The 25,887-nt window shown below is 31.4% G+C and overlaps 1 protein-coding gene and 1 long non-coding RNA gene across 2 annotated transcripts; one reads left to right on the forward strand and one right to left on the reverse strand.

The window, feature by feature from the left end:
• Positions 1–8,831: 8,831 nt before the first annotated feature.
• LOC143057183 (uncharacterized) lies at positions 8,832–10,797 on the reverse strand. Its single transcript, XR_012972659.1, has 3 exons — positions 10,269–10,797; positions 9,641–9,709; positions 8,832–9,098 (listed from the first exon to the last, which is right to left on the reverse strand). It is a non-coding gene; the product is annotated as an uncharacterized LOC143057183 (long non-coding RNA).
• A 9,017-nt stretch (positions 10,798–19,814) lies between these two features.
• Positions 19,815–24,127, forward strand: LOC143057393 (uncharacterized). The gene is made up of 5 exons (XM_076230698.1): positions 19,815–19,927; positions 20,752–20,880; positions 21,180–21,524; positions 22,390–22,467; positions 23,865–24,127. Exons 1-5 carry the CDS (start codon positions 19,819–19,821, stop codon positions 24,125–24,127), a joined length of 924 nt encoding a protein of 307 aa, XP_076086813.1. The 5' UTR covers positions 19,815–19,818.
• The last annotated feature ends 1,760 nt before the right edge of the window (positions 24,128–25,887 follow it).

Genomic DNA, 25,887 nt, shown 5'->3' on the forward strand with positions numbered 1-25,887 from the left:
GTGATTAATACTAGGGGAGCCGAACTCAACATTGTATTGCTTTTTTTTTAGTGTCTTCATTCTTTCTAATTCATTAGTGTAATGATTTTTTGAATGACTTTTTTTTTCGTTGTTTTTATTTGGATATAAGGAGATGTTTGTTTGTTTGTTCGATGTATAACTTTTGATCTTCCTTTGGTTTCTTCTGTTTCTGTTCTAAGACTAAGATACATCTGAATGTTTTTGATTCTTTTTGATTAGTTGATGAAAAGGGCAGATCACCAATAGTTTAAAAGTTCATTAACAACTTCCTTGATTCTAGTAAGCTAAAAGTTTGAAATGATTTGCTATTTTAAAGGAAACTGTCCTGACTTTTATGGTATTTCAACTGGGATGGCAAATGGGTCGCTGTTTATTATCCATGGGCAAATTAAAGGCAACATAAAGACATTATGTAATTGTTTTAAATTTAAAGCCATTTTTAAACATGATGTTACACAATATAGGCCGACATTTCAACTTAACAGGACACATTATTATGACTCTTAGTCTAGCCAAAGAAAGAATTTTTTTCCGAGTGCCTGATCTTCGGTTCTGAAGGCAATCAGTTGTTTACATAAATTCTAATGACTAAGACAGTTGTGTTTAAATTGGGATTTCCTTGTCTCGTTGTTGAAAATTTTCGAATACTATTTTTTTGGCTGGTAAAATAAGTTCATTATAGTAATCTATCTAAATCAGATTGCCGAAATAATGAGAATTGTAACTTAAAATTTATTTCAATCGACAATTGAAAAGTAGATGTGGTTGTGTTGCCTACAGTCATTATGAGAGCAGTCATTGGAAGCCGGTTGTGTCGAATAATTGTTATTGGTAACACCAATTGTGACGTCAACACGTTATGACATCAAATTCAGTGTTTCTCTTTCTTGGTTATTCGCTTCTTAAATCATCATGCATGTCAAATAAGTGCATAATATATATGAATCAGATTTAGGAAGAATTAGTTACGAGAATTGTAACTTTTATTTTTAATGAAATCTACAATCGAAAAGTATATATGGTTCTCTTTAGTCATTATGATAGCAGTCAAAGGAAGCCTGTTGGGTAGAGTACTTGTTATTGGTAACGATAATTGTAACGTCAAAATGTACGCAAATCAAACTAAGTGTTTCTTATTCTTGGTATTGCGCTTTTTAAAATCGGCATGTGCAAATAGTTTTTTTTTCTAGCTTTAAAACCACATATAATTTATCAATTATACTTAAAAGATTAAATATTGGACAGAAAATTAGAATCGACACATATCGTTACGGTTAAAGAAGTCGGAATAAAGCAAACGTTTGGACTTGCTGACAAACCAATAAAACAAAAATGATAGTTAAATGTTGGTATCATGGATAATGAAAACGCATAACAGTTTAATCAACTCGACATTTGAATATTACAGTAGTATTTAGTTGTCTTATGTCATTATTGTAAGGTAGTCGTTACTAGAGTCGAATAATGTCTGTGTCTAGGTGGGACATTACAAACATAAACCCTTGAACTTTTACATTTTCCTTACATGAACTCCGATGTTGTTGTCTGCTCTATGGTCGAGTTGTTGTCGCCTTGACACATTCTCCATTTTCATTCTCAATTTGATCTAATTTCGACAATTTATTCAGGCTAAAAGATCAAAGCTTTTCAATATGATGATCGGATGAGTGCCTATTGAAGTTTCTTCCAAACACCAGTGTTTTGCGAACTTATTCGGTTTTATACAAGGATTTTGTCACCTGTATACAATGTCATGATAAATGCATACATTGGATTAGAGCAGTTTTCGGTTAGAAGTTTACTTCCATCTCTGCCTTAAACTTCATTAAATTCAGTTTCCCAACCAGTTCAGAACTTATTGGTTGGTTTAAAAAGGATGCATCTTAGTAATGTAAAGAAGTTACACCAAGGCAAGACTAATTATTTACCTATATTTATATTACTTATTGCACATATTATAGTCATACAAATATATATCAGCTGCAAATTGCCCTGCAATGATAAAAAGTTTATGAAGTTGTGCATATAAGAATAAGTGCATCTGGTGCAGAAAAAATGGTACCGTTTATGTTCTGACAGCCCTTAAAACACAAATTATATTTATCTTTATTGAACGCATCCACGGCTTTGTTTACTTCTCCGTTCGATATCAGATATCAAACACGATATAACTACAATAAAAACAAATGTACGAATGCATCATTGGATATGATGTTACTTCACTGAACCAATTTGCGCAGAGTTGAGCGCTCACAAACATGTTGGGATGTACAAGTACCCAGCCACGTCTACTCTGTGTTTTTGAATTTTTATTTGTATCCATCTAATGAGTAAAGCCTTTTACAACTGATTTAATAGTTTGTTCTTATGTTGTAATGTTACATCACTGTCGAATGTTAGAGGAGGGTTAGGATCCCGCTGCCATTCTGTATATGTGTCTGTCCCAAGTCAAGAGCCTGTGATTCAGTGGTTTTTGGTTTATGCTGTGTTACATATTTTTTTTTACATCAATAAGGCCCTTAATTTTCTCGTTTGATCTGTTGGATATTTGTGATTTTGGGGCCTTTTATAGCTGACTATGCGGTATGGGCTTTGATAATTGTTAGATATATAGATTGATACTTTATTTAATAGTTATCGCACAAGGACGTAGTGTGTCAGTGTAAGATCACCCCGATAACCAGAGGCCTGAGGGTGATCTAACACTGACACACCAAGTCCAAGTGGGATAAGTATTTTACATCCTAGCTGTTTTAGATTAGACGAAAAAACATTTACAATTCATAAAATCATAAGAACGCCACACAACCATTATAATATACTTGATATATTACTATATGATGTATACCCTTTATGACCCCCGAACACGATGAGTAGATATCAAACAATGTCGACTCGCCCCACTTGCCAATCGACCCACACTATATCGCCACTTTATAGAAAAAATCGCCCCACTCTTGTTTACTGACTCGTCCCACTTTTGAAAAAGAGAAAAAATCAAATTGAACAATCAGTCTAACAACTCACTTATTAACGAAAATAGTTTTAACCCCACTGAATAAAGGTCTGACAACTAGCCCCACTTGCTTCCTTTAAGTATGTCAAATTACGATTTGTTTGTATCCAGTCATTCTGGTGAAGTGGTATGTGTCGTGGCTTGATATGCTAAAGGTCTTGAGTTCGAATCCCAGCATATACACTGGATTTTTTCTACGAGAATTTTGATAGATAGTCTTTTCCGTATAATAAGTATAAGTTTTATAGTGGATTTGACATTCCCGCCAAAATGTTACAGAACAAAGGAAAGCATACATAACAAAGAAACTCAAAGTGGGGTGATCTGGTAGGGGTGATCCGGCTCAGATTACCCCTGTTAGAACAAAGGAGCTAGGATGTACAAAATGTAATTTGCAATCATACTGCATAGTTATTTTTCTTTATTTACCCAACTATTACAGATTCGGTTTAAACGACATAGATATAGGTAGATGTGGTATGAGTGCCAATGAGACAGCTCTCCATCCAAATAACAATTTATAAAAGTAAACCATTATAGGTCAATGTTTACTGAAACAATGATACATTAGTCGGTTTTCTAGCAATATTACAATGGAAATTGGTGCATATTATTTTCTTTTAATCTGTTTTTACATTGTCAGACAGGTTTGCGGATCTTAGTAAAATGTTTAATATGCTATTAGTTGTTTGTCGAATATCTAACCTATCATTGAAAAGGAATCAATAACTTTGCTGTGGTATGTGATTTAAATGGTCAGTCGATTGAGATCTGCCTTAGTATGGCCAGTACCAGTTAAGTGTCTGTTAAAATTCTGGGCATTCAGGATGTGTTTGCAAGTCAGACATCGTTTGTTTCTGCATACATTTCAGGAGTCCACTTGCTTTAGATGATAAATCAGCTCTCACCATTGAGTCTTCAGCGCTTTTGGGCCTATGAAAAGCCAGTATATTTGGCTTTGGGAGGTCTAGGAAGGATTGGATGTTTTCAATTTCTTTTCAATTTTTGCGGATTAGGTGTGATATCTTTTGAGTCCCCGAGGGTATCACCAGCCCAGTTACCAGTACTTCGGTACTGGCCTGAAAATACGGATTTTTTGTGTTATTAGAATTTGCTGTTACAAAATGTTAGAAATTATTATAAATTAAGGAATGTATCTCTCTCTTGCATAGCTCTGATTCATTTTCGCGGATTTGGCTATACTTTTTGGACCTTTTGGATTAAAGCTCTTCATCTTTTATACAAGCTTTGGATTTCAAATATTTTGGTCACGAGCAACACTAAAGAGACGTGTATTGTCGAAATGCGCATCTGGTGCAGGAAAATTGGTACCGTTAATGTTATTATCAAATTAATATTATTTATTTGTTGGCCTTTTTATCTTTATATTGTAAAAGTTCATCTCCGCTGATGTTGTTAGCACGAGGGAAATCTTTATCAATGTCTTTTTTACTTTATAGCTCCGATTTTTAAGGTGACAGCGAAGTAATCGCCGTTTTTGCAGTGTTATTGGTAGAGCAAATCCGTTTTATTCGTATGGCATGGCTGAACGGAATGATCTTGATGTAATTTTTAGGATGAAAATTCAAAGGAAAACGATATTGATGTTTGTCTGTGGGTTTGCATCACAGATCTGTTAATACGATTCCATCCTACATGCGTAAAAGTGTCAAAAAATGTGATCTTAGAGTCAGAGATTTCATAAGTAAACAGAATATAATTTATATACAAAAATTGAAATCATTTTCACACTACATAAATATTAGTTTCATCATTTTTATAGATTTGTTGACTTAATAACAAGTACTTATTTAATAGACACCTGACTACAATAACCTGTTGTTTGACTGATTTTCCAGCCAAGAACATGAAAAAGGTGGTTAAAAGGATGGAGATGTTGGTTAAAAAAAAACTTATCAAAAGCCTATATTTGATAATACATAGCAGTGGTCTTACGCTAAGATGTGCCAAAAGATTTGACAATTTTCTCTTTTAACCGGAATTAAACCATTACTGAGTTCTTAGTGAAGATCATCCGTGTAGTAGTTATTTTTATTTCATCAACAAATCGTCCGTTCTATAATCGGCCGAGTACGTTAAGTTTATTTTGCAGTCAGAGAACAAAAACCTTATAGTAAGCTGTTTAAAACATTTATGTAAATATCAACACTATTTATACTTTTATTCAATATAAATCAAAAACATGTGATTCTTCCCGTTAAAACAGATGTTTACAATATAATGAAGTTGCATCATTTAATGATAAGACAAATTAATTGGTTGCTATTCAACAAACTGTGTTTGCAGAATTCATCGCTAGGTCGTGAACGAAATTCAGGTTTACTATTATAATATGACCATAGGGGTCATATCTAAACGTGTCGGTATATACTTTAAACCAAACTAAATACTTTATATAACTGTCTCACGATTAGCAAGAGCAAAATGGAATACGGCGGTATTCTGTTTTATTTTTTAACACAAATTTAAATGTTTAATTAATGTCAACCGACCTCCGTTTAAGAGAATACATACATTGTTTCATAACTTTTCTGCTACTTACGGTTTTTGTTTTGATTTTTTACTTTTCATCACACTAAAATGACAAATAGATTTATCATTACCAATTCTACCATTGACAGTACATAAGTTAACACATTTGTAAAGTAAAGATTATGTTTTCATCCCATCATCCTTGTCGATATGCCCTTGTAGTAATTGTTAAGCTAATATATCAATCAAAAATTTGATTCACATGAGCAGTGAAAATAGTAAAAAAGTAAGAAATGCAACAATTGATAAACAGTTCACATCGACTTTCTTTCAGTCCGTTTCATTGCCCAATCACAGTTATGCGTGTCAGTGTAACTCTGTTACTAACAATGTTGTATTATCTAACACTACGGAGAACCATAAAAAAAGCGAATAGAGGCAGTGATGTACATAATTATGACTACAGCTCATAATACCGTACTGTTTTTCTTTCTATAACATGTATAAAAACATAAAAGAAAAAAAAAACGCTAGCAAAAAATTTTAAGCATTGGGATAACAAGGAAAAATCGGAAGTTACTGACACAACTTAAAAATGTTGGTGACAATATACAATAATATAACATGTTGTCTCTTTACATGTAGCGTGACCAATAGATTTATCATTGACAATTCTACCATTGATAGTACAAAGGTTTACACATAGTAAAAATAACCCTTTACCGAACTTGTCTAACTTTGTTTTTTGTCTTTATTAAATCTTGTAATTGAAATATTAAATTGTTTTGAAAAGTTCATACTACAACCATTTCTAGTTATCTTGTCCAAATGAAAATAAGTTTTTTGTCTTTATTAAATCTTGTAATTGAAATATTAAATTGTTTTGAAAAGTTCGTACTACAACCATTTCTATTTATCTTGTCCAAATGAAAATAAGTTTTTTGTCTTTATTAAATCTTGTAATTGAAATATTAAATTGTTTTGAAAAGTTCGTACTAAAAAACCATTTCTAGTTATCTTGTCCAAATGAAAATAATTACATATATGGTCATCTAAACCAGTAAAATCTGATACAACATAAGTGTGTGCATAAAAATTCCCTAACAAACACATTTAAAAAAATTCATGAGTCTTGGACATAAAATCAATAATATCATTTTTATTTTTATCAACACGTTCAATAGAACTATAATTTCTACACTCTGATTGAATATTAAAGGCCTGACTTGACCTATAAAATTTACCATGTGGAAAGCAATAAAACCTATATGGGATGGGAGGAACTTGTTGTTATCAACATCCTATTTATAAATATACACATCATTTGTTTACAATAATAACACATGGCTGTATCTGAATGATAAATTTTATGTATCTTTGTAAGCATGGTAACAAAAATGTACATTTGTAAGTATAATTAAAATTGCAATAAGTGATTAAAATTAATAAGTATGAATTATTTACAGTAAATACCTAAATTATAATTACAGAAATAGAAAAACAAAAATTTACAGAAAAAAGTACACAGTATTAAATTTCTTTTAGTGTGATATAATTTGACATAATGTCTATCTTGCTATCAAGTTCTTCTTAAGATGCTATCTCTTGTAAAAGTGCTATGTCAGTTGAATATTTATACTCCTTTTGTATGTGCTGACTGTGGACGTTGAAAAATGATGCACGATTTTCATCACCAATAACCCCTATTCCTGATCCACTACATGTAATCCCATGTTTTACTCTACTGTTCACACAGTAATCCTCTGTGGGTAAATAAAAAGAGGAGGACCAAGAAAATACACGAGGTGTCTCTTTATGGTTACATTTTAGGCTTGTTTTGCAAACATGTCCTTTTTTTACATTTTTGTAGGCTAAAGTATTTCGTTTCAACATCTTGCCTGCCAAGCAATAACCAAAATAAGCCTCTTAAATGAATCTTCTGCAGTAAGAAACATATGTTGGTTTGTGTCTCCTTTCTTAGCTCTGATGATGTGGATGGACAGGGTTCTTCTTGAAACTCTTTTGACTGGGTGTTACTAGTATCATTCTCTTCATTCCATTTTTGCAGTAAAGCTTCAATAACCTGCAGGTTTCCCATACAGATGGGTGCACTCCTAACCTGTACAGCAAGTTAACTTGATAACCAGTCATTTGGACTGGTCAAAGTTAACCTGTGACCGAAAATAGGACTGCTCTGACCAGTCCTAGGACCAAAATCTAGTTAACTTGAAAAGCGAACTTGGTCCTAGGACTGTTTGTAAGTCTGTCAAAAAGTTAACTTGGAAACAGGTCCGCTATTGATATAAGTTAACTTCGAACCAGTCCTGTCATAAGTTAACATAAGTTAACTTCGGAACCAGTCCTGTCATAAAGTTAACATAAGTTAACTTGGAAACCGGTCCTGCCACAAAGTTAACTTCTGCTTGGACAAATCCGATCAAAACCAGACCTGTTCCCAAGTTAACTTGTGAATGGTCTGCTCAACACTAAGTTAACTTGTAACCAGGACCGCTCTTCGTTGATTTAAAAAAATAATTAATATCTTTGTTTCGTAGTATAAACATCGAAAATAAAGTAATTTGAAAATTAATACTTCCGTTTTATGCACAGGATTAAATACAAATATTTGAAAATAAGTACGCACAGAACGTAACACAAATTTATCTGTGATCTGACAATCTATCCATTATAAAAACGATCTCGGTTACAATGATAACAGGCACTGAATATATATATATTCCGAGATCAAATTAAATCATATTATGTATATTTTTGAAAAGAAGTATATTTGATGTTAGGTGTATACGTCCTTGTTAGTTATACATCCTTGAACTACCTGTACGAAAAAATCCAGGCGTCTTTTACACGGATTCCAGGCGGATATTTTAGAGGGAATCCGTTTAAAGTCCACTTTTACACGAAGAATCTTTCTTACATGGATTCCAGGCGGGTTACGGGCGGAATAGAGCCGAAATATGCAAATTTATCCGCTTGTCTTAGGAGGAAAAATTTCCGTCTAATTAAAAGGAAAAATGTTTTTCTCAAAAATATATCCGCCTAAAGAGATGGAAAATATATCCGCCTAAAGAGACGGAAAATATATCCGCCTAATGAAACTGAAAATATATCCGCCTTCGAAAAAAAATCCGCCTTAGAATATGAAAAAAAAATCCGCCTTAAGAATATGAAAAAATTCTGTCTTCAATGAAAGAATTTTTTCATTCCAAAGATTCAGGTTTTTACCACTGCCATGCCTTCTTGCGAAGAAAAACTAGGCCTTCATACAATAAAATGCAAAAAATGTTATCAAACTTGATCGAATTTATTTAAGCAACTACAAATTACTATACATGTATGTATAATTTTGACATTTTTAGTTCTTCACAATTTCTTCATTTTCAGTTATTAGTCATATTTTTAAGGGTTTTTCAGTGTTCTTTGAATATAAATTATTATCACAAGTTCCTGAATTTATTTCGTGCATAACTGATTTGCTCTGTAACAGCATCATTGATATGACCATCTTGCATGGATCTGTTGTGTTTTGTGCACCAAGCAGTAACATAACCTGAAAAAAAGAGGACATAAATTAAAATTACCATGCATTATTGGTTTAACTAAAAGGAATTTGACAAATTTCTCTATGTTATACAGGTAAATTGTGAGCTGCCTAAGTAGGTGGGGTTTTCCTTCATTTTGACATATTGACCTGAATTTACTATTTTTACCATATATCATTCAATATACATATTACAACAGAAACATCTAAAACTTGAAATTATAAGATTAAACTATGAAAAATAAGATGTTAAGCATGTTTTAAAGAGTAATTATATTTTAAGAAAAAAAATCCTTGTAAAATCAAGGGCAGATAATTATAATGAATTTACTATGACCTGTTTTGGGGATTTTCTCAATAAAATAAGACCTGTGGGCTGTAACCCCTGTTTTCAATTTGCTAATTTTAAAGATATATATCATGTTTATATCAAAAAAATATTACAGATGGTTTACAACTTTTGATTTTTTTCAAATTTGTTAAAAGTCCAATATGTGCAAAAGTTACTTAAAAAGCATTCATAAGGATTTCTTTCATATAAAACTACTTACTCCAAGTCTGATTGAATGTGTCCATTCTTCAGTCCTATCAGAAAACAATTTTCTTTTGTTTCACCAGTTCTGAAATATAAAAAAAAATGTCTTATTACAATTAAACAAAATAATTATTACATATACTGTGCATGAAGTGTATAGGTTATTCTTTACTTTGATTAGTACATGTAGTATTGGTCTTTTATTTTACATTAACATCATAGGCCCGCATTTACATGTACAAAATGTTTGTCTTGCCATTTTAAAAATCTTAAATTTGATCCATAATCATGATAATTGAGTACATATGTACTAAATTTTAAAAGATAACAATTTATGATTTTTCGGAATAGATGTCTATTATATATATTTAATTATTACAGTCATACAACAGATCTCCAATTTTGCTATCAAATAATATCATATAAAAGAGATTGTCTTAAAGATATAAGTCTTGTGTCATACACAAATACCACAGTAATTATGAACATGATGTAATTATGCAAAAATTGAATGGTCTTATATAGTTATTTTCTTGATCCTACATGGTACTTATATATATATATGTCACAAGTTATTTGAAGGAAATAGCAGTTTCATAATATTCAAAAAGGTTGAAATACTTATATTCATAATTTCAACTTACCAGAAGATTCAATCCAAAATATATGAAAACATCAATCTTCACAAATCCAATAGTCATGTCATCAGAAGAATATATACATCTGCACTTTTTAATGTTAATAGACTACTTTGGCTCTTTTTAGTCCACAACTCTACATCCATGGTAAAATTCATATTTTGGTCAAGATAAATATTTAAGACATCTTTTCTTGTAATGTCTGCAAGTTCAAATTTTGAATCTGACCTGAGTGTTGGGGTTATTTTGGGAGTTGTTTGATTCCTTGAAATGTTTCCCTAATCATTATACTATTAATTACCTAAATCTTAAATATTTGATTTATAATAATAAATAAATAATATTCACCAATTTTTATCTATTATTTTTATATTTTGGACTGTAGCAATTTAAGAGAAATGTACAAAGCAATGTGGTCTCCTTCATAAGGCCCCAACTCTTGAGTGTGTACATATCATTTCCTGTCCATTTCACAGAGGCAAATGGAAAACAGATGGGGGACCTACATAACATTTCTATCACTAACTGATAAGAAAGAGACTGCATGGGAATACTATTTGTGTATTATCATGATTATTACTTAATTAAATAGAGATACACTTAATAATTAATTGTACTTGAAAATAAATTAATTTAACCTGCAATTCCTATGTTGGAAAATTCAAAAACAAGTTATTGTTATCACTGTTAGTGAAATAAGTATATATATTCTAGTCACTTTTTATATGTTTAAATGTATATAAATAGCAACACATAACATAAAGTTATAAATTACCTAACAATGCTATCACAATTTGAATTTAATTGAATTTAATATGCCATCTTTAAGACTCTTTAAATATAAAAATATTAAATATGTTGGATTTCAGGGGGGTACAAATACTGGCTTTATGGCCCAAATAATCACCATGCATGCACTCTCTCATCAGTAATGATACATTTTCATTTGAAAAAAAAATTAAAAGAACAATTCTGCCTCAAAAGTTAGAAAAAATTTCTAAGTACAATTCCCGCCTGATAAATTTGAACAAAATCTTTTAAGTCCAATTTCCTCCTAACAAACTTGAACAAATATACTAAGTCCAGCATTCCGTCTATGATATTTCTTTTACTAAAGAAATCCTGTTAACTCAACAGGAAAGTAGTAAATATTTCGCCTAAGGTCTTTGCTACTTCAGGCGGATTTTTTTCAATATTCCATGTCCGCCTTAATTCCGTCTATAAGTCTTAATTTTTAGGTGGATTCCGCCTGGGTTCCTGCTATTTTTAAGCGGAATCCTCCTAATATTCTCATACGGGAATGCAGCCACATTCAGCAATAGTTTAATTCATTTAAATAATGACTACAATTTTTTGTTCGCCTAAATTAAGGGTGCCAGCATGTCCTCTTTTTACTCAAAATACTGATACGTAATAAAATTTCAGTAGTTTTGATGCCTCCAGTTGACTTGTACAACAAAATTATTTGACCGCATCCACCATAACTGACCATATATGCACTTTAATTTATAAATCTATATACCCACATAGTAAATCAGCCATATTTTTTATGTCAGGATTCAATGTATAATACAATCATGACAATGGACAGCAAAATTGCGATATAATAACAAAAAATTTTGGTTCGCATAAATTAAGGATACCAGCATGTCCTCATTTTATTCAAAATATTGATACGTAACAAAATTTCAGTAGTTTTGATACCTCCAGCTGACTTGTACAACAAAATTATTTGACTGCATTACCAAAACTGACCATATGTGAAATTTAAATTGTAAATCTATATACCAGCATAGTAAATCAGCCTAATTTTTAATGTCAGGATTTAATGTATAATACAATCATGACAATGGACAGCAATATTGCAATATAATAACAACAAATTTTTGTTCGCCTAAATTAAGGGTGCCAGCATGTCCTCTTTTTACTTAAAATACTGATACGTAACAAAATTTCAGTAGTTTTGATGCCTCCAGTTGACTTGTACAACAAAATTATTTGACCGCATCCACCAAAACTGACCATATATGCACTTTAATTTGTAAATCTATATACCCACATAGTAAATCAGCCATATTTTTTATGTCAGGATTCAATGTATAATACAATCATGACAATGGACAGCAATATTGCAATATAATATTAACAACAAATTTTTGTTCGCATAAATTAAGGATACCAGCATGTCCTCATTTTATTCAAAATATTGATACGTAACAAAATTTCAGTAGTTTTGATACCTCCAGCTGACTTGTACAACAAAATTATTTGACCGCATCCACCAAAACTGACCATATGTTCACTTTAATTTGAAAATCTGTATACCAAAATAGTAAATCAGCCATTTTTTTATGTCAGGATTTAATGTATAATACAATCATGACAATGGACAGCAACATTGCAATATATAATAACAAAAAATTTTGGTTCGCATAAATTTAGGATACAAGTATGTCCTCATTTTATTCAAAATATTGATACGTAACAAAATTTCAGTAGTTTTGATACCTCCAGCTGATTTGTACAACAAAATTATTTGACCGCATTACCAAAACTGACCATATGTGAACTTTAAATTGTAAATCTATATACCCGCATAGTAAATCAGCCTTATTTTTTATGTCAGGATTCAATGTATAATACAATCATGACAATGGACAGCAATATTGCAATATAATAACAACAAATTTTTGTTCGCATAAATTTAGGATACCAGCATGTCCTCATTTTATTCAAAATATTGATACGTAACAAAATTTCAGTAGTTTTGATACCTCCAGCTGACTTGTACAACAAAATTATTTGACCGCATTACCAAAACTGACCATATGTGAACTTTAAATTGTAAATCTATATACCAGCATAGTAAATCAGCCTAATTTTTAATGTCAGGATTTAATGTATAATACAATCATGACAATGGACAGCAATATTGCAATATAATAACAACAAATTTTTGTTCGCCTAAATTAAGGGTGCCAGCATGTCCTCTTTTTACTTAAAATACTGATACGTAACAAAATTTCAGTAGTTTTGATGCCTCCAGTTGACTTGTACAACAAAATTATTTGACCGCATTACCAAAACTGACCATATGTGCACTTTAATTTGTAAATCTATATACACCATGACGTACCCGCATAGTATTAATCAGCCATATTTTTTATATCAGGAATCAATGTATAATACAATCATGACAATGGACAGCAAAATTGCAATATAATATCAAAAAATTTTGGTTCGCATAAATTAAGGATACCAGGATGTCCTCATTTTATTAAAAATATTGATACGTAACAAAATTTCAGTAGTTTTGATACCTCCAGCTGACTTGTACAACAAAATCATTTGACCGCATTACCAAAACTGACCATATGTGAACTTTAAATTGTAAATCTATATACCAGCATAGTAAATCAGCCTTATTTTTAATGTCAGGATTCAATGTATAATACAATCATGACAATGGACAGCAATATTGCAATTTAATAACAACAAATTTTTGTTCACATAAATTTAGAATTCCAGCATGTCCTCATTTTATTCAAAATATTGATATGTAACAAAATTTCAGTAGTTTTGATACCTCCAGCTGACTTGTACAACAAAATTATTTGACCGCATTACCAAAACTGACCATATGTGCACTTTAATTTGTAAATCTATATACACCATGACGTACCCGCATAGTATTAATCAGCCATATTTTTTATGTCAGGAATCAATGTATAATACAATCATGACAATGGACAGCAAAATTGCAAAATAATATCAAAAAATTTTGTTCGCATAAATTAAGGATACCAGGATGTCCTCATTTCATTAAAAATATTGATACGTTACAAAATATCAGTAGTTTTGATACCTCCAGCTGACTTGTACAACAAAATTATTTGACCGCATTACCAAAACTGACCATATGTGAACTTTAAATTGTAAATCTATATACCAGCATAGTAAATCAGCCTTATTTTTAATGTCAGGATTCAATGTATAATACAATCATGACAATGGACAGCAATATTGCAATTTAATAACAACAAATTTTTGTTCACATAAATTTAGAATTCCAGCATGTCCTCATTTTATTCAAAATATTGATATGTAACAAAATTTCAGTAGTTTTGATACCTCCAGCTGACTGGTACAACAAAATTATTTGACCACATCCACCAAAACTGACCATATGTTCACTATAATTTGAAAATCTATATACCCGCATAGTAAATCAGCCATATTTTTTATGTCAGGATTTAATGTATAATACAATCATGACAATGGACAGCAATACTGCAATATAATAACAACAAATTTTGGTTCGCATTAATTTAGGATACCAGCATGTCCTCATTTTATTCAAAATATTGATATGTAACAAAATTTCAGTAGTTTTGATACCTCCAGCTGACTGGTACAACAAAATTATTCGACCGCATCCACCAAAACTGACCATATGTGCACTTTAATTTGTAAATCTATATCAAAACAATGATGCCACATCATCAAAGTACCAACACTGACATGTCTGAATTCATTTGTACTATTTACAATGATTAAATAAAAAAAGTATACGAGGTTCTCTTCTTGGAATCTATTATGTCGGTTGATTGATTTTGTTTAAAGTTAAACGTCAAGTTGCAACTATTTCATTAAAGTGCGCATTGAGTATAATTTTAGGACGTCCCATATAAATATCGGCAATGACAAATCTCTCGATAAATATGACGAATTTGACGAGATTGTTGATAGTTTTACCACATCGTATGCTTACGGACACTGTACAATTTCTGTTAGAATATTCTGCGGGAAATAGAATAGTAAATCCAATGCAAACAAGTTGAATATCAATGAAATATCCATGCAAGTATAAATTTATGCATAAAGTAAAATTTAGGAAGGGACAGGTAAACAACGGGGAACGAAGTAACGTAGACAATGTTGCCGATATCCCGTGATATAAGAATATTGTTCCGATGCGTTGGATAACCTTTCTATCCGCCTTCTAATAAAAAAAACTCTGTGTGATCGTATAGCCATTTTGTATTTATATAAGAATACATGTATATCAAATAATTAAAAGAGAGCATTTGTATAATATCTAGTAGAGTCTAGCGAGTAAATAATAAAGGATATCTGTGAAAAAACAATGCGAATGTTGTTTACATATTTTAATGAAAGCTCAAGTCTGATATGAAAACTCTTATAACGATAGTCTGTCATAAGCAGACCTGTCCTCAGGTCTGGTCAATAGCAGACTTGTCCACAGGTCTGGTCAAAAGCAGACCTGTCCTCAGGTCTGGTCAGGAGCAGACCTGTCCACAGGTCTGGTCTGAGGCAGACCTGTCCTCAGGACTGGTCAAAAGCAGACTTGTCCACAGGTCTGGTCTGGGGCAGACCTGTCCTCAGGACTGGTCAAAAGCAGACTTGTCCACAGGTCTGGTTTGGAGCAGACTTGCCGATAGGTCTGCAGCAGTCCTAAAAAAGCAGACCGTAGGTCTGGTCCACCAACGACGAAGTTAACTTGCTTGACTGCCTAAAAATTCTCAAGTTAACTTAGAAAGCAGTCAACAAGTTAACTCTAAGTTAACTTTTGTCAAGGTTAGGACCGCACCCATCTGTAGTTTGTTTTTTTGTTTTTTTTCAATTCTTGTCTAATTGAAGCAAATTTTCCAAAAAAATCATCCTTCTTTTCCACAGCACATGACACTTCAATCCGAAAACACGGAGTTCTTTTTCTAGCTTTTTCTCACTTTCTGACATTTTCAACAAAGATCATTTTCAAAAGTTACTATAAGAAATACTATAAGAAAGGCTGAGGAGGTAATTTTGTCTGACATATGAATCAATCTATTTAATTTAAGAAGGGGTATATAAATACTCAAGTCAAATTTATTAATATATATGTAATATATTTTGTTAATAATTATTTGAGATATCTGAAAAAATGTTCCTTACACTTAAAAACTGCAAGAAGCCATAATATTTCTCATTGGATTCTATTTATACCCCCGTCTTGTCTTTAACTGTACCAAGAATAACAGGGTGCGAGCCAATAGAAATAAAAATGTCTAAAAATTTAAACAACAGTACTTTATCATAACTGCCCTTCGACTACAATAGAAATCAAAAAGATCAAACATCTCTTTCTTAAATAAAACTGCAACAACACCCGATGTCATTTGACATTATGTTCAAAGGGACCAAAGCTGGAAAATTTGTAAAATTGATGACATTTTAATAAACATGCTTTATTCTTGACAAGCAAAAAATAAAATACAAAAATACCGCTCCAAGTAATATTACATCAAATGCCTGACAATACTTCTCAACTCAACAGATTTCAATTTTGGGCTTAACCAACATACATTGAAGGATACAAATTTAATATAATTAAATGTGGTATCTGATTTTGATTATTCAGTACCAGTACAGTGCACGTCCAAGCCATATTTAATGTCCAACTGTTCCTCTTGTCGTCCTTATTTTAAAGCAAAAAGGGCCAGTGCTTTAAAGTCATAATGATCCTTAGTTATCTATCATATGAACCGGAAGAATTAATTTGTAAACCGTAAGTCGAAATGATTTTCCTCATTTCAAGCAAACATATATAGAAACCATTGTTTTTCTCTCGAATCAGTGTTATGGTAGCTTTCACATTGACAGTGGCAGTTGCATTTTGTACAGTCTTGAAGTAGGCAAATATCTTTCTTATTTCAAACAAAATATAGAAACCATATATTTTTAGTCAGTTTACTGAGCTATTAAACGACATCGGAAATTGTATTTACACATGTGCAGTAGTAGCTTATCTTCCTTATTTGAAGTGTAAATATATAGAAACAATATATATTTTGAATAAAAAAAAAGTAAGTTATTATTTGACCATATCAGTTTCCTTTTTTTTTTAAACCAGAAACAGCTGATCAAATACCAAATGCCAGAGAAAGAACTATCATTCATTTTACATTTTACAATCAATGAGAGAAATGTTATTTTCTGACTTTATTAAAATCAAAACCTCTTTCTTGTAATCAAATCCTTTTTTTATTTCTTCTTTTAAACCTTGATCATCAACTTGCGCGGTAGAAAGACATCAATTGATTTCTGGACAGTTGGGTTTTAATTCGTTATTTAATTTTTGCCTGTTAAGAGCTTTATATAGAGTCCAAATTTAAAAAATTCTTGAAACAAGTAGAGCAGACCATCTATCCCATCATTTTTTTTTTATCTAGCTCATTCTTCGAAATTTAACTCAGACATACTAATTGTGATTATCTACCTTATTTTTTTTATATTTTTTTTCTTGCAAATTTAATATATTCAAACAATTCGGTATAATACTATTTAAAGGTAAACTATAACTATATTTAGATCTACAATCATTTCCCGGTCGCCATTTTGAGACGAATTTTAACAGATCATCAGGTAACAATCTACATAAAAATAATGAAATGTGGTACATGTATGACTATCAATGGGACAACTAAACTGTTTCATCACTGAATAAATACGTAAAGAGCTGAAAAATACAATTATAGTACAGTAAATGCATGGTAATAAATAGTAGTCAACTTCATTTATCTTTAAATACCTTTAACGTTTAAAATACCATTAAGTATGTCAATATCCCCGTACAGAAAGTGTTATTTCATAGTTGACTCTACTTGACAAGCAATGAAGGTTTTTAGATTTTTGTATATTGTTATGAATATTATGTTTAATGAATGAATGTATATACTCTTTTTGATTAAGTATTTTGATTCCCAATTTTTTAGTTTTGAATTAGCAGAACATATAATTTTTTAAGACCTTAATGAAAATAACACTTAATATTTTAAGTGAGTCTTAACTTTTTTCTGTATTTACCGTCATCAGAACGTTCAAATTGAAATTGTTAATTACATGAATAAATCAGTGCATTGAAACGTTATGAGCTGTATGACGAAACAGGAACTACAAATAACTACTCAGATCATGCTTCATGGAAGATTAACAAGGCATTGCAAAAAGCGTTACAAAAGTATGTGTTGTAGTAGTAAAATATATTACATGCACAATTTTCTTTCATTTCTCGACACATTCAATTAAAGGAAATCGTTTTGTGGTATAATTGGACAGGAAAATGTCAAATATTTGGCTTCCTAATTAAAATTTACGTTTTTGTAAGTGTTAATAACTATTGTTGATAACTAAGTTGATAACTATTTACACCACTGGGTCGATGCCACTGCTGGTGGACGTTTCGTCCCCGAGGGTATCACCAGCCCAGTAGTCAGCACTTCGGTGTTGACATGAATATCAATAATGTGATCATTTTTATAAAGGAGTAGGTCCGGTAAGGGCCGTTTTTGGCCCCAAATTTCAGTTTCATCTAACGAGATATTTAGGACACTTTTTAAACACTTAAGTGTCTATTTCAATTGATTCGATTAGTGTATGTAAAAGATTTTAACTGATTCAGTCATTAAAAACGCTCCGATTGAAGCTTAAATATGAAAAATCTATCAAATATGCCCAAAAACGTCACTTTTCAGATGGTTTTCGTCAAAAATGAAAGTGGCCGCATCCGTGTTCATCCTCAACCTTTATATATGTTATGTTTTATCATCAAATACAACTTACATTTCAATATTATGAATGGACACGAATGCGGCCACTTTCATTTAAGACGGAAACCGTCTATAATTTAACTAAAATGCTATAATTGTGAATATTTCAGTAATTTAGCATGGTTTTATGATGCTAGTACACGATATATGTGCATTGTATTGTCAAAAACAGCACATATTTATGTAGCAGAAGCATTCTACTTTCCAAAAAATAGCTAAAAGATTACATTTCACAATTTTGCAAAAAAGGGGTCTTACTGAACCTATTCCTTTCCTGATACAAAACTTTGAATTTTTCGAAAAAAACTAAGGATTTTCCTGTCCCAGGAATAGATTACCATAGCCGTATTTGGCACATCTTTTTGGAGTTTTGGATCCTCTATGCTCTTCGGCTTTGTATTGTTTGGCTTTATAGCTATTTTGATATGGGCGTCACTGGTGTGTCTTGTGTGGACGAGGCGCGCGTCTGGCGTACTAAATTATAGTCCTGGTACTTTTGATAACTATTAATACAAATGTAATTTGTTTCCCAATTCTTTGATAAGACGCTAGTAGCTAAAGGATTTACAGAAAAACATATCTTAAAGCTTTGCACAGAAGGGACATGAACATATTTGTCATGAAGACAATATAGACATTTTACAGCTTATTTGTCTCTGAAAACGAATATTTACAAAGTTTACCAACTGGTGGATTTTATGGTGTTTCAACGAGTTAATTTATTTTACCAATTCTGAAAGAGTTTCTAGTTCAGTCTCTTCTCGTATTTCCTGTGATCTAGTGTAATTGTTACAGAGTTCTTTGTTATTTAAGAGTTAATTTTCAAAGTGATGCGTTGTGATTTTGTAAAATTCACAGAACAAGAAATTCAATATTGAGCAGAGTTTCCTGTCATTTAAAAAAATAATATTTAAAGGTGTTTTTATTGTTTACAAGATTGTCAGAGTATGTCAGATTCACAGATAGAACTGTTGGACCGAGTTTGTTTATTGAAGTCGGAATTTTTAAAGTTCTTGAAACCATCAGATGTTATATTTAACATACAAGGACTGGAAGGTACTTTTAAATATACATCTTTAAAATCTGATCTAGTGCCCCTTCTATGTTATCTGAAGATCCTAACCTAATAACATAAGTTGTTAAATAAAACTGTGTTTTTATCAGTTTCTTGGAATAGACTACCATACAAAAGAGGGGCGAAAAATACCAGAGGAACAGTCAAACCCATAAATCGAAACAAACTGACAACGCCATGGCTAAAAAATAGAAAGACTAAAGACTAAGCAACACGAACCCCACCAAAACTGGGGGTGATCTCAGGTGCTCCGGAAGGGTATTAAGCAGATCCTGCTCAATATGAGGCACCCGTCGTGTTGCTCATGTTATTACAAACCCGGTAAATAGTCTAATTCGGTAGGTTACATTGTTGGTGAAAAGGGAAGTGGATTGTAGTTACGACATAAGGAACATATCCGATATAATCTGTGAAACGGTTATTCCATAATGGTCAACCAACTCGTGATGGCGTCCGTAAAAATTCGTAAAATGCCAAAAAAATACTTTTAAACAAAGTCTTAATAAGTTCCTACTTATATTCTAAAATGTACCTTTTAATTTGTATATAATATATATGTTGTACAGCTGGTCTATTGTATTCTGTTTTCCAAAACAATGTGCTATTATCGTAATTATTAATATTTTAATTTTCAATGAAATTTCAAAAGATTCTACCTGTGCCACCATATGTGTTATTTGTTACCCTAGTAAATAGTAAGTGAATATTATCTTATAAATATATCAAGATGTACGCCATATATGTTTCTTCCATTGTGCCATCTGTTATGATGCTGTCTTATAAAAGTTTTGTCGTTCGTTTATAGATGACTTTATCAATGAAATATTTGAGCTTGATAAAATTAACAGGAAAGAAGCTTGCGATAAATTGCTTAAGAAAATAGCTGACAGAACTGACCTTCTCTCAAAGTTCATATTGGCATTATCCGATAGAGGTGAGGCGTATTTGGTAGATTATTTTACAACATTCGAAATTAAAGCATTGTGTAAAGAAATCAAACTATACATCAATGATAAAAATAAGTGTCCAAAAATGAATATAAAATCAAACATACCATGATGAAAGTTTATTTTCATGTCAACTCTTTATACTCTTTAATGAACAAATTTAAAATAATATGTACATATATTGATATTGCTTACTTATAATGAATACTTTATCCTAATTTAGATAGTTGAGTAAGAGAAACAGGCTATTTATTGTTCTCAATGAAAAGATGTTAATGTTTTTCAGGTTATCAAAGATTTGTTGATCCTATTAGCAACATTTATCCAGACAGAGGGAGAACGTTTTGTCAAGAATACTTTGAATTTATAATTAATTACCTATCAGGAGATTTAGTTGATGTATTAGAACCCTTGCAGCTTTGTGCATATTTATATAAATATAGATGTATTGATCAAGGTGACAAAGAAGCAATTGAAGCAATGCAGTACTCAAAAGGAAGAACTGCTGCGTGTCGAGAAATGTTTCTGGCTGTGAAACGTAGGAAAGATAATTGGGCATTACTTCTTTTAGAAGCGATCAAAGAGACACAAGAATATGTAAAGTTAAAAATGGACCCATCAGCATCCCAGGGTAAAGAAATAGTTTTCACAAATACTTCATATATGTCAAGCTATTTCGTTTTGATAACCTGTAATATGAGCCCCGTTAGAAAAATATGTTTTGTAACGAACATGTATTATAACTCCTATGGACATATTTTGGAAGGATAGGAAGGATTGAGTAATAAATAAAAAATATATGAATGCTGTGGCTACATTTATGGTAGATAAAAAATGAAACTATTGTTTTTTCTTTGATAACTTCCAGTGAACACAACTAAAAGAACATATTTACTAGTATAGTTCATTCTGTTAAACGTATTTCAATGTACTAGTAATCTAAAATAAATTGAATAGTTACAACGCTCAATGTTGATTGTTGAACGCTTTCTTTCATAACAAGCTGGGTTTTTTTTCTTCGAATTTTTATGTTTCTTATTTTGGTGCATAGTATAAACATAATCTGTAATATGTAATAAGACTTAGTAGTGAAGGTTGATTCAGAGATTTGTTTGAGTACACTATTTGAATGTTTTGCGAACGCAATAATTATTTGGCTGACCTTTGACGAATATATATATATATCGCAGATAACCATGAATATGAAGTAAGTTTCTTTTTAGTGCTGAGTTGAAACCTGTGATTATTTATTTTATTTGTCATACCCTTACGTTTGGAGTTCAAAACATCGAATTCCGAACGCGTGCTATCTTGCTAAATCAGCAGTCACAATATTGCATCGTATTCAAACACATGACTTTTACATTACATCAATACTATTATGTTTAATTCTTTTTTAGAAAGACATTCGCTGTTATTTTGAAAACTCAATCACTTTGTTAAAAGTAGCATATGTAACTGTTCCTTCCGTACTAAAATACTCTAGTCTGTTGTAGAAGAGTTAGAAAGAACTGGTATATTGCTCCCTAGCACAAAACAGCATAATTACAGTGATTCGACACTTTCAGAGGGAGGTATGTCAGAGCTATTTATTGCCATTTATGGCATACTTTAGGGTATGCGTTTTGCTCATTGTAGAAGGTCGCTTTATTTCACCTCATGTTGGGTCTGGTGAAACTTCTCTTCGCGACATGAATTTCATATTTTCTTTTTATCACAATAAACTAGTAGTTTGAAAGAAATATACATTTCACTCAGTCCATGGTTCAAATAAATATCATTATAAACTATTGACCGTAAATTTACAGTTTGCACATTTATTTATTTTGTTTCATGGGCATTTTATTTATATCTACATCTTACTTTGATAAGTAGTTGACATGCATTTTTGGGACAGTCCATTAATACTTCACGACTAGATTTTTTTTTCATTTTGTTGTCAGTAGAAATGATAAGAAAGATTACATCGGCAATATAACTGAAAATGTAATAAACATTGATGAAGGTCTCAAACAATTTCCTTAAAATCAGATGCATTGTGAGTCTTGCAGATAAGTATTTTGTTAATGGGATATTAAATTCAGCATTTGACATTTTTAGCCGAACAAATTTATCCATTTTATATAAACTGCTGTTGTTTTTTGTTTGGTCGGGTTGTTGTCTCTTTGACACATTACCCATTTCCATTCTCAATTTTATTGCATTTGTAAAAATTGAACGATAGCAGAATATATTTCAAATAAAACACATCAAGATTGATATGTTGATGAGATACAAATGTGTACACATTTGACACTATGCATTGTAGCTTTCACTCTTCATTTTTAGTTAAATAACTCTCTATAAAAAAGTAAGCTAACAAAAATACCAAATCAAATTAAAAACGGGAAGTTCCAAATTTAATAACAAAATCAAAATTTAAATTTAAAACACAGCAAACGAATAGAATACAACTGTCATATTCCTCACTCGGTACAGGCAGTTCCTTATGTAGAAAATACTTAATAAAACCTGGGTTTGTAGCTAGCTAAACTGTTCACTTGTGAGACAGTCGCTTAAAATCGCATTATTCTTACAACAAAGTGTGAACAAATCAAACAGACATAATAGGAAAAATGTCAAAAATAGTAGTATAGCAGTCAGTATTGTGTTATAATCTTAATCGCTATACAAACAAACAAATATCAAAACAGTTATGTTACCTTTAGCTTGATTTGTATATAAGTCTACAATATATTTTAACTACTCGAATAGCATTTATAACTTCATACTGGTTCAATACTATATGTTTATCTTATTTCTGTTTAGACATTATTACTAGACACTACAATTAGTATATGTTGTACATAGATTTTAACCAAATTTACCTAAATTTACCTTAACTTATCAGTCAAAATATGTTTCACGTCATAGAAATTATCCATTAATATTTTTGTGTTATGTTATCTAAAATATTGGTCTATGTTTACAGAATTAGTACCATTCAAGTCATCTTTTCATTTTGATGTTAAACTGCGAAAGATATTTCAATTACAATCAACTCCAGATCTGGTAATAAGTGATTGTGTTATTACCAATGAGCAGTTGGTGTTTACTGGTTATTTCAGCGAAATATTACATATCTACAATATTTACGGAAGTTACAATCGAGAACTTAAATTGTTTAATAGACCACAATGTATTACTGTAATAAACGACGACGATGTGGCAGTCTCATATTATGGAACGCCATGACTGCCTTATGTTAATGATCAGCATTATATGCAGTGCTCACACCATTATATTAAGTGCTCATAACATTATATTAAGTGCTCACAACATTATATGCAGTGCTCACACCATTATATTAAGTGCTCACAACATTATATTAAGGGCTCACAACATTATATTAAGTGCTCACAACATTATATGCAGTGCTCACACCATTATATTAAGTGCTCACAACATTATATTAAGGGCTCACAACATTATATTAAGTGCTCACACCATTATATGAAGTGCTCACAACATTATACGTTTTTTGTTGTATGATGAGATTGTTGTATGATGAGATTGATGTATGATGAGATCATTCGGTAAACATCGTTTTTTAGCGGAAATTACCGAATCCATAATTTGTAAATTACGGTAATGCCCAGCAAACAAATTTAAACAGTTATTAATGTTTGGTGCAAAATAACTAGTTTGTGAATTTAGATTCTTTTAAGAATATAATTCGGACTACGCCGCATTTTTGCGCCTGTCCCAAGTCAGGAGCCTCTGGTCTTTGTTTTTCTTATATTATTTTAATTTTAGTTTCTTGTGTACAATTTGGAAATTAGTATGGCGTTCATTATCACTGAACTAATATATATTCGTTTATGGGCCAGCTGAAGGACGCCTCCGGGTTCGGGAATTTCTCGTTACATTGAAGAACTGTTGGTGACCTTCTGTCGTTGTTTTTTCTATGGAGTCGGGTTGTTGTCTCTTTGATACATTCCCCAATTCCATTCTCGATTTTATGCTATACATAAAAGTCAAATTAGTTTCGACAATTTTCCATTTTTTCCCCGTGAGTGATCCCTATCCATGAGAAAGAAGCCCCACAGAAACAATCAAGATCCGCCGTCAAAAGTAACTTTCCAGATAACGAAAAAAATATTCAGATATGAAATTTTCAACCTTTTAGATTGATCCTAACATGGGATATGGAAAAAAATTGGTAGCAAAAATAACAGAAATCCTCAGACTATAGACAAGCTTGTATGTGAGAAGAATTAGAACGTCAATCACAACAACGAGAAGAATTCACAGTAAAACAATTATTATTATACTAGAAGTTCTCCATTAATATAATTATATTACAATTATATATTGACATAATAATGAGTATCTTTTTTTGTGTGCTTCCGTTACAAAATAAATTGTGTGGACTTTAAATAAAATCAAAGAAGTGCTCAGCAACAAATAGCAATCCTCTTTTTTGTGTTGTTGCTATCATCTGGACCTAAACACAAATTTGAATCTTTTTTCGAGGTCCATTGTTATCAAAGAAGTGCGATCTAAAAGATATTATTCTTCTATGACTTGTAGTTGATTATATTTTGTATCTTAATGTACCTTAACCAGAATTAATTTAGGTCAAGTAGTTATCAAAGGTACCAGGATTACAATTTAGTACGCCAAATGCTTGTTTCGTCTACATAAGACTCATCAGTGACGCTCATATCAAAATATTTATACATCCAAACAAGTACAAAGTTGAAGAGCATTGGAAATGAATCCTTTTTCGTGGACAATCGTTACTATCCAATAATAGTAAATCATTCTATTTTACTCACAGTTTGTTTCAATCTTTACCTAAATGCAAAACTTAGATGCATGTTTTTTTTATTAGTTGTTAGTGGCTTTGAACTAGCTGTCAGTAATTGCGAATACTCTCAGATCAGTACTTATAGTGTCTTTTTGTTGTTGGGATATAGAAGTACCCGCCCACGTCTACTCTATTTTCTGGT

The sequence above is a fragment of the Mytilus galloprovincialis genome, chromosome 13 (assembly GCF_965363235.1).
Source record: "Mytilus galloprovincialis chromosome 13, xbMytGall1.hap1.1, whole genome shotgun sequence".
NCBI lineage: Eukaryota > Metazoa > Mollusca > Bivalvia > Mytilida > Mytilidae > Mytilus > Mytilus galloprovincialis.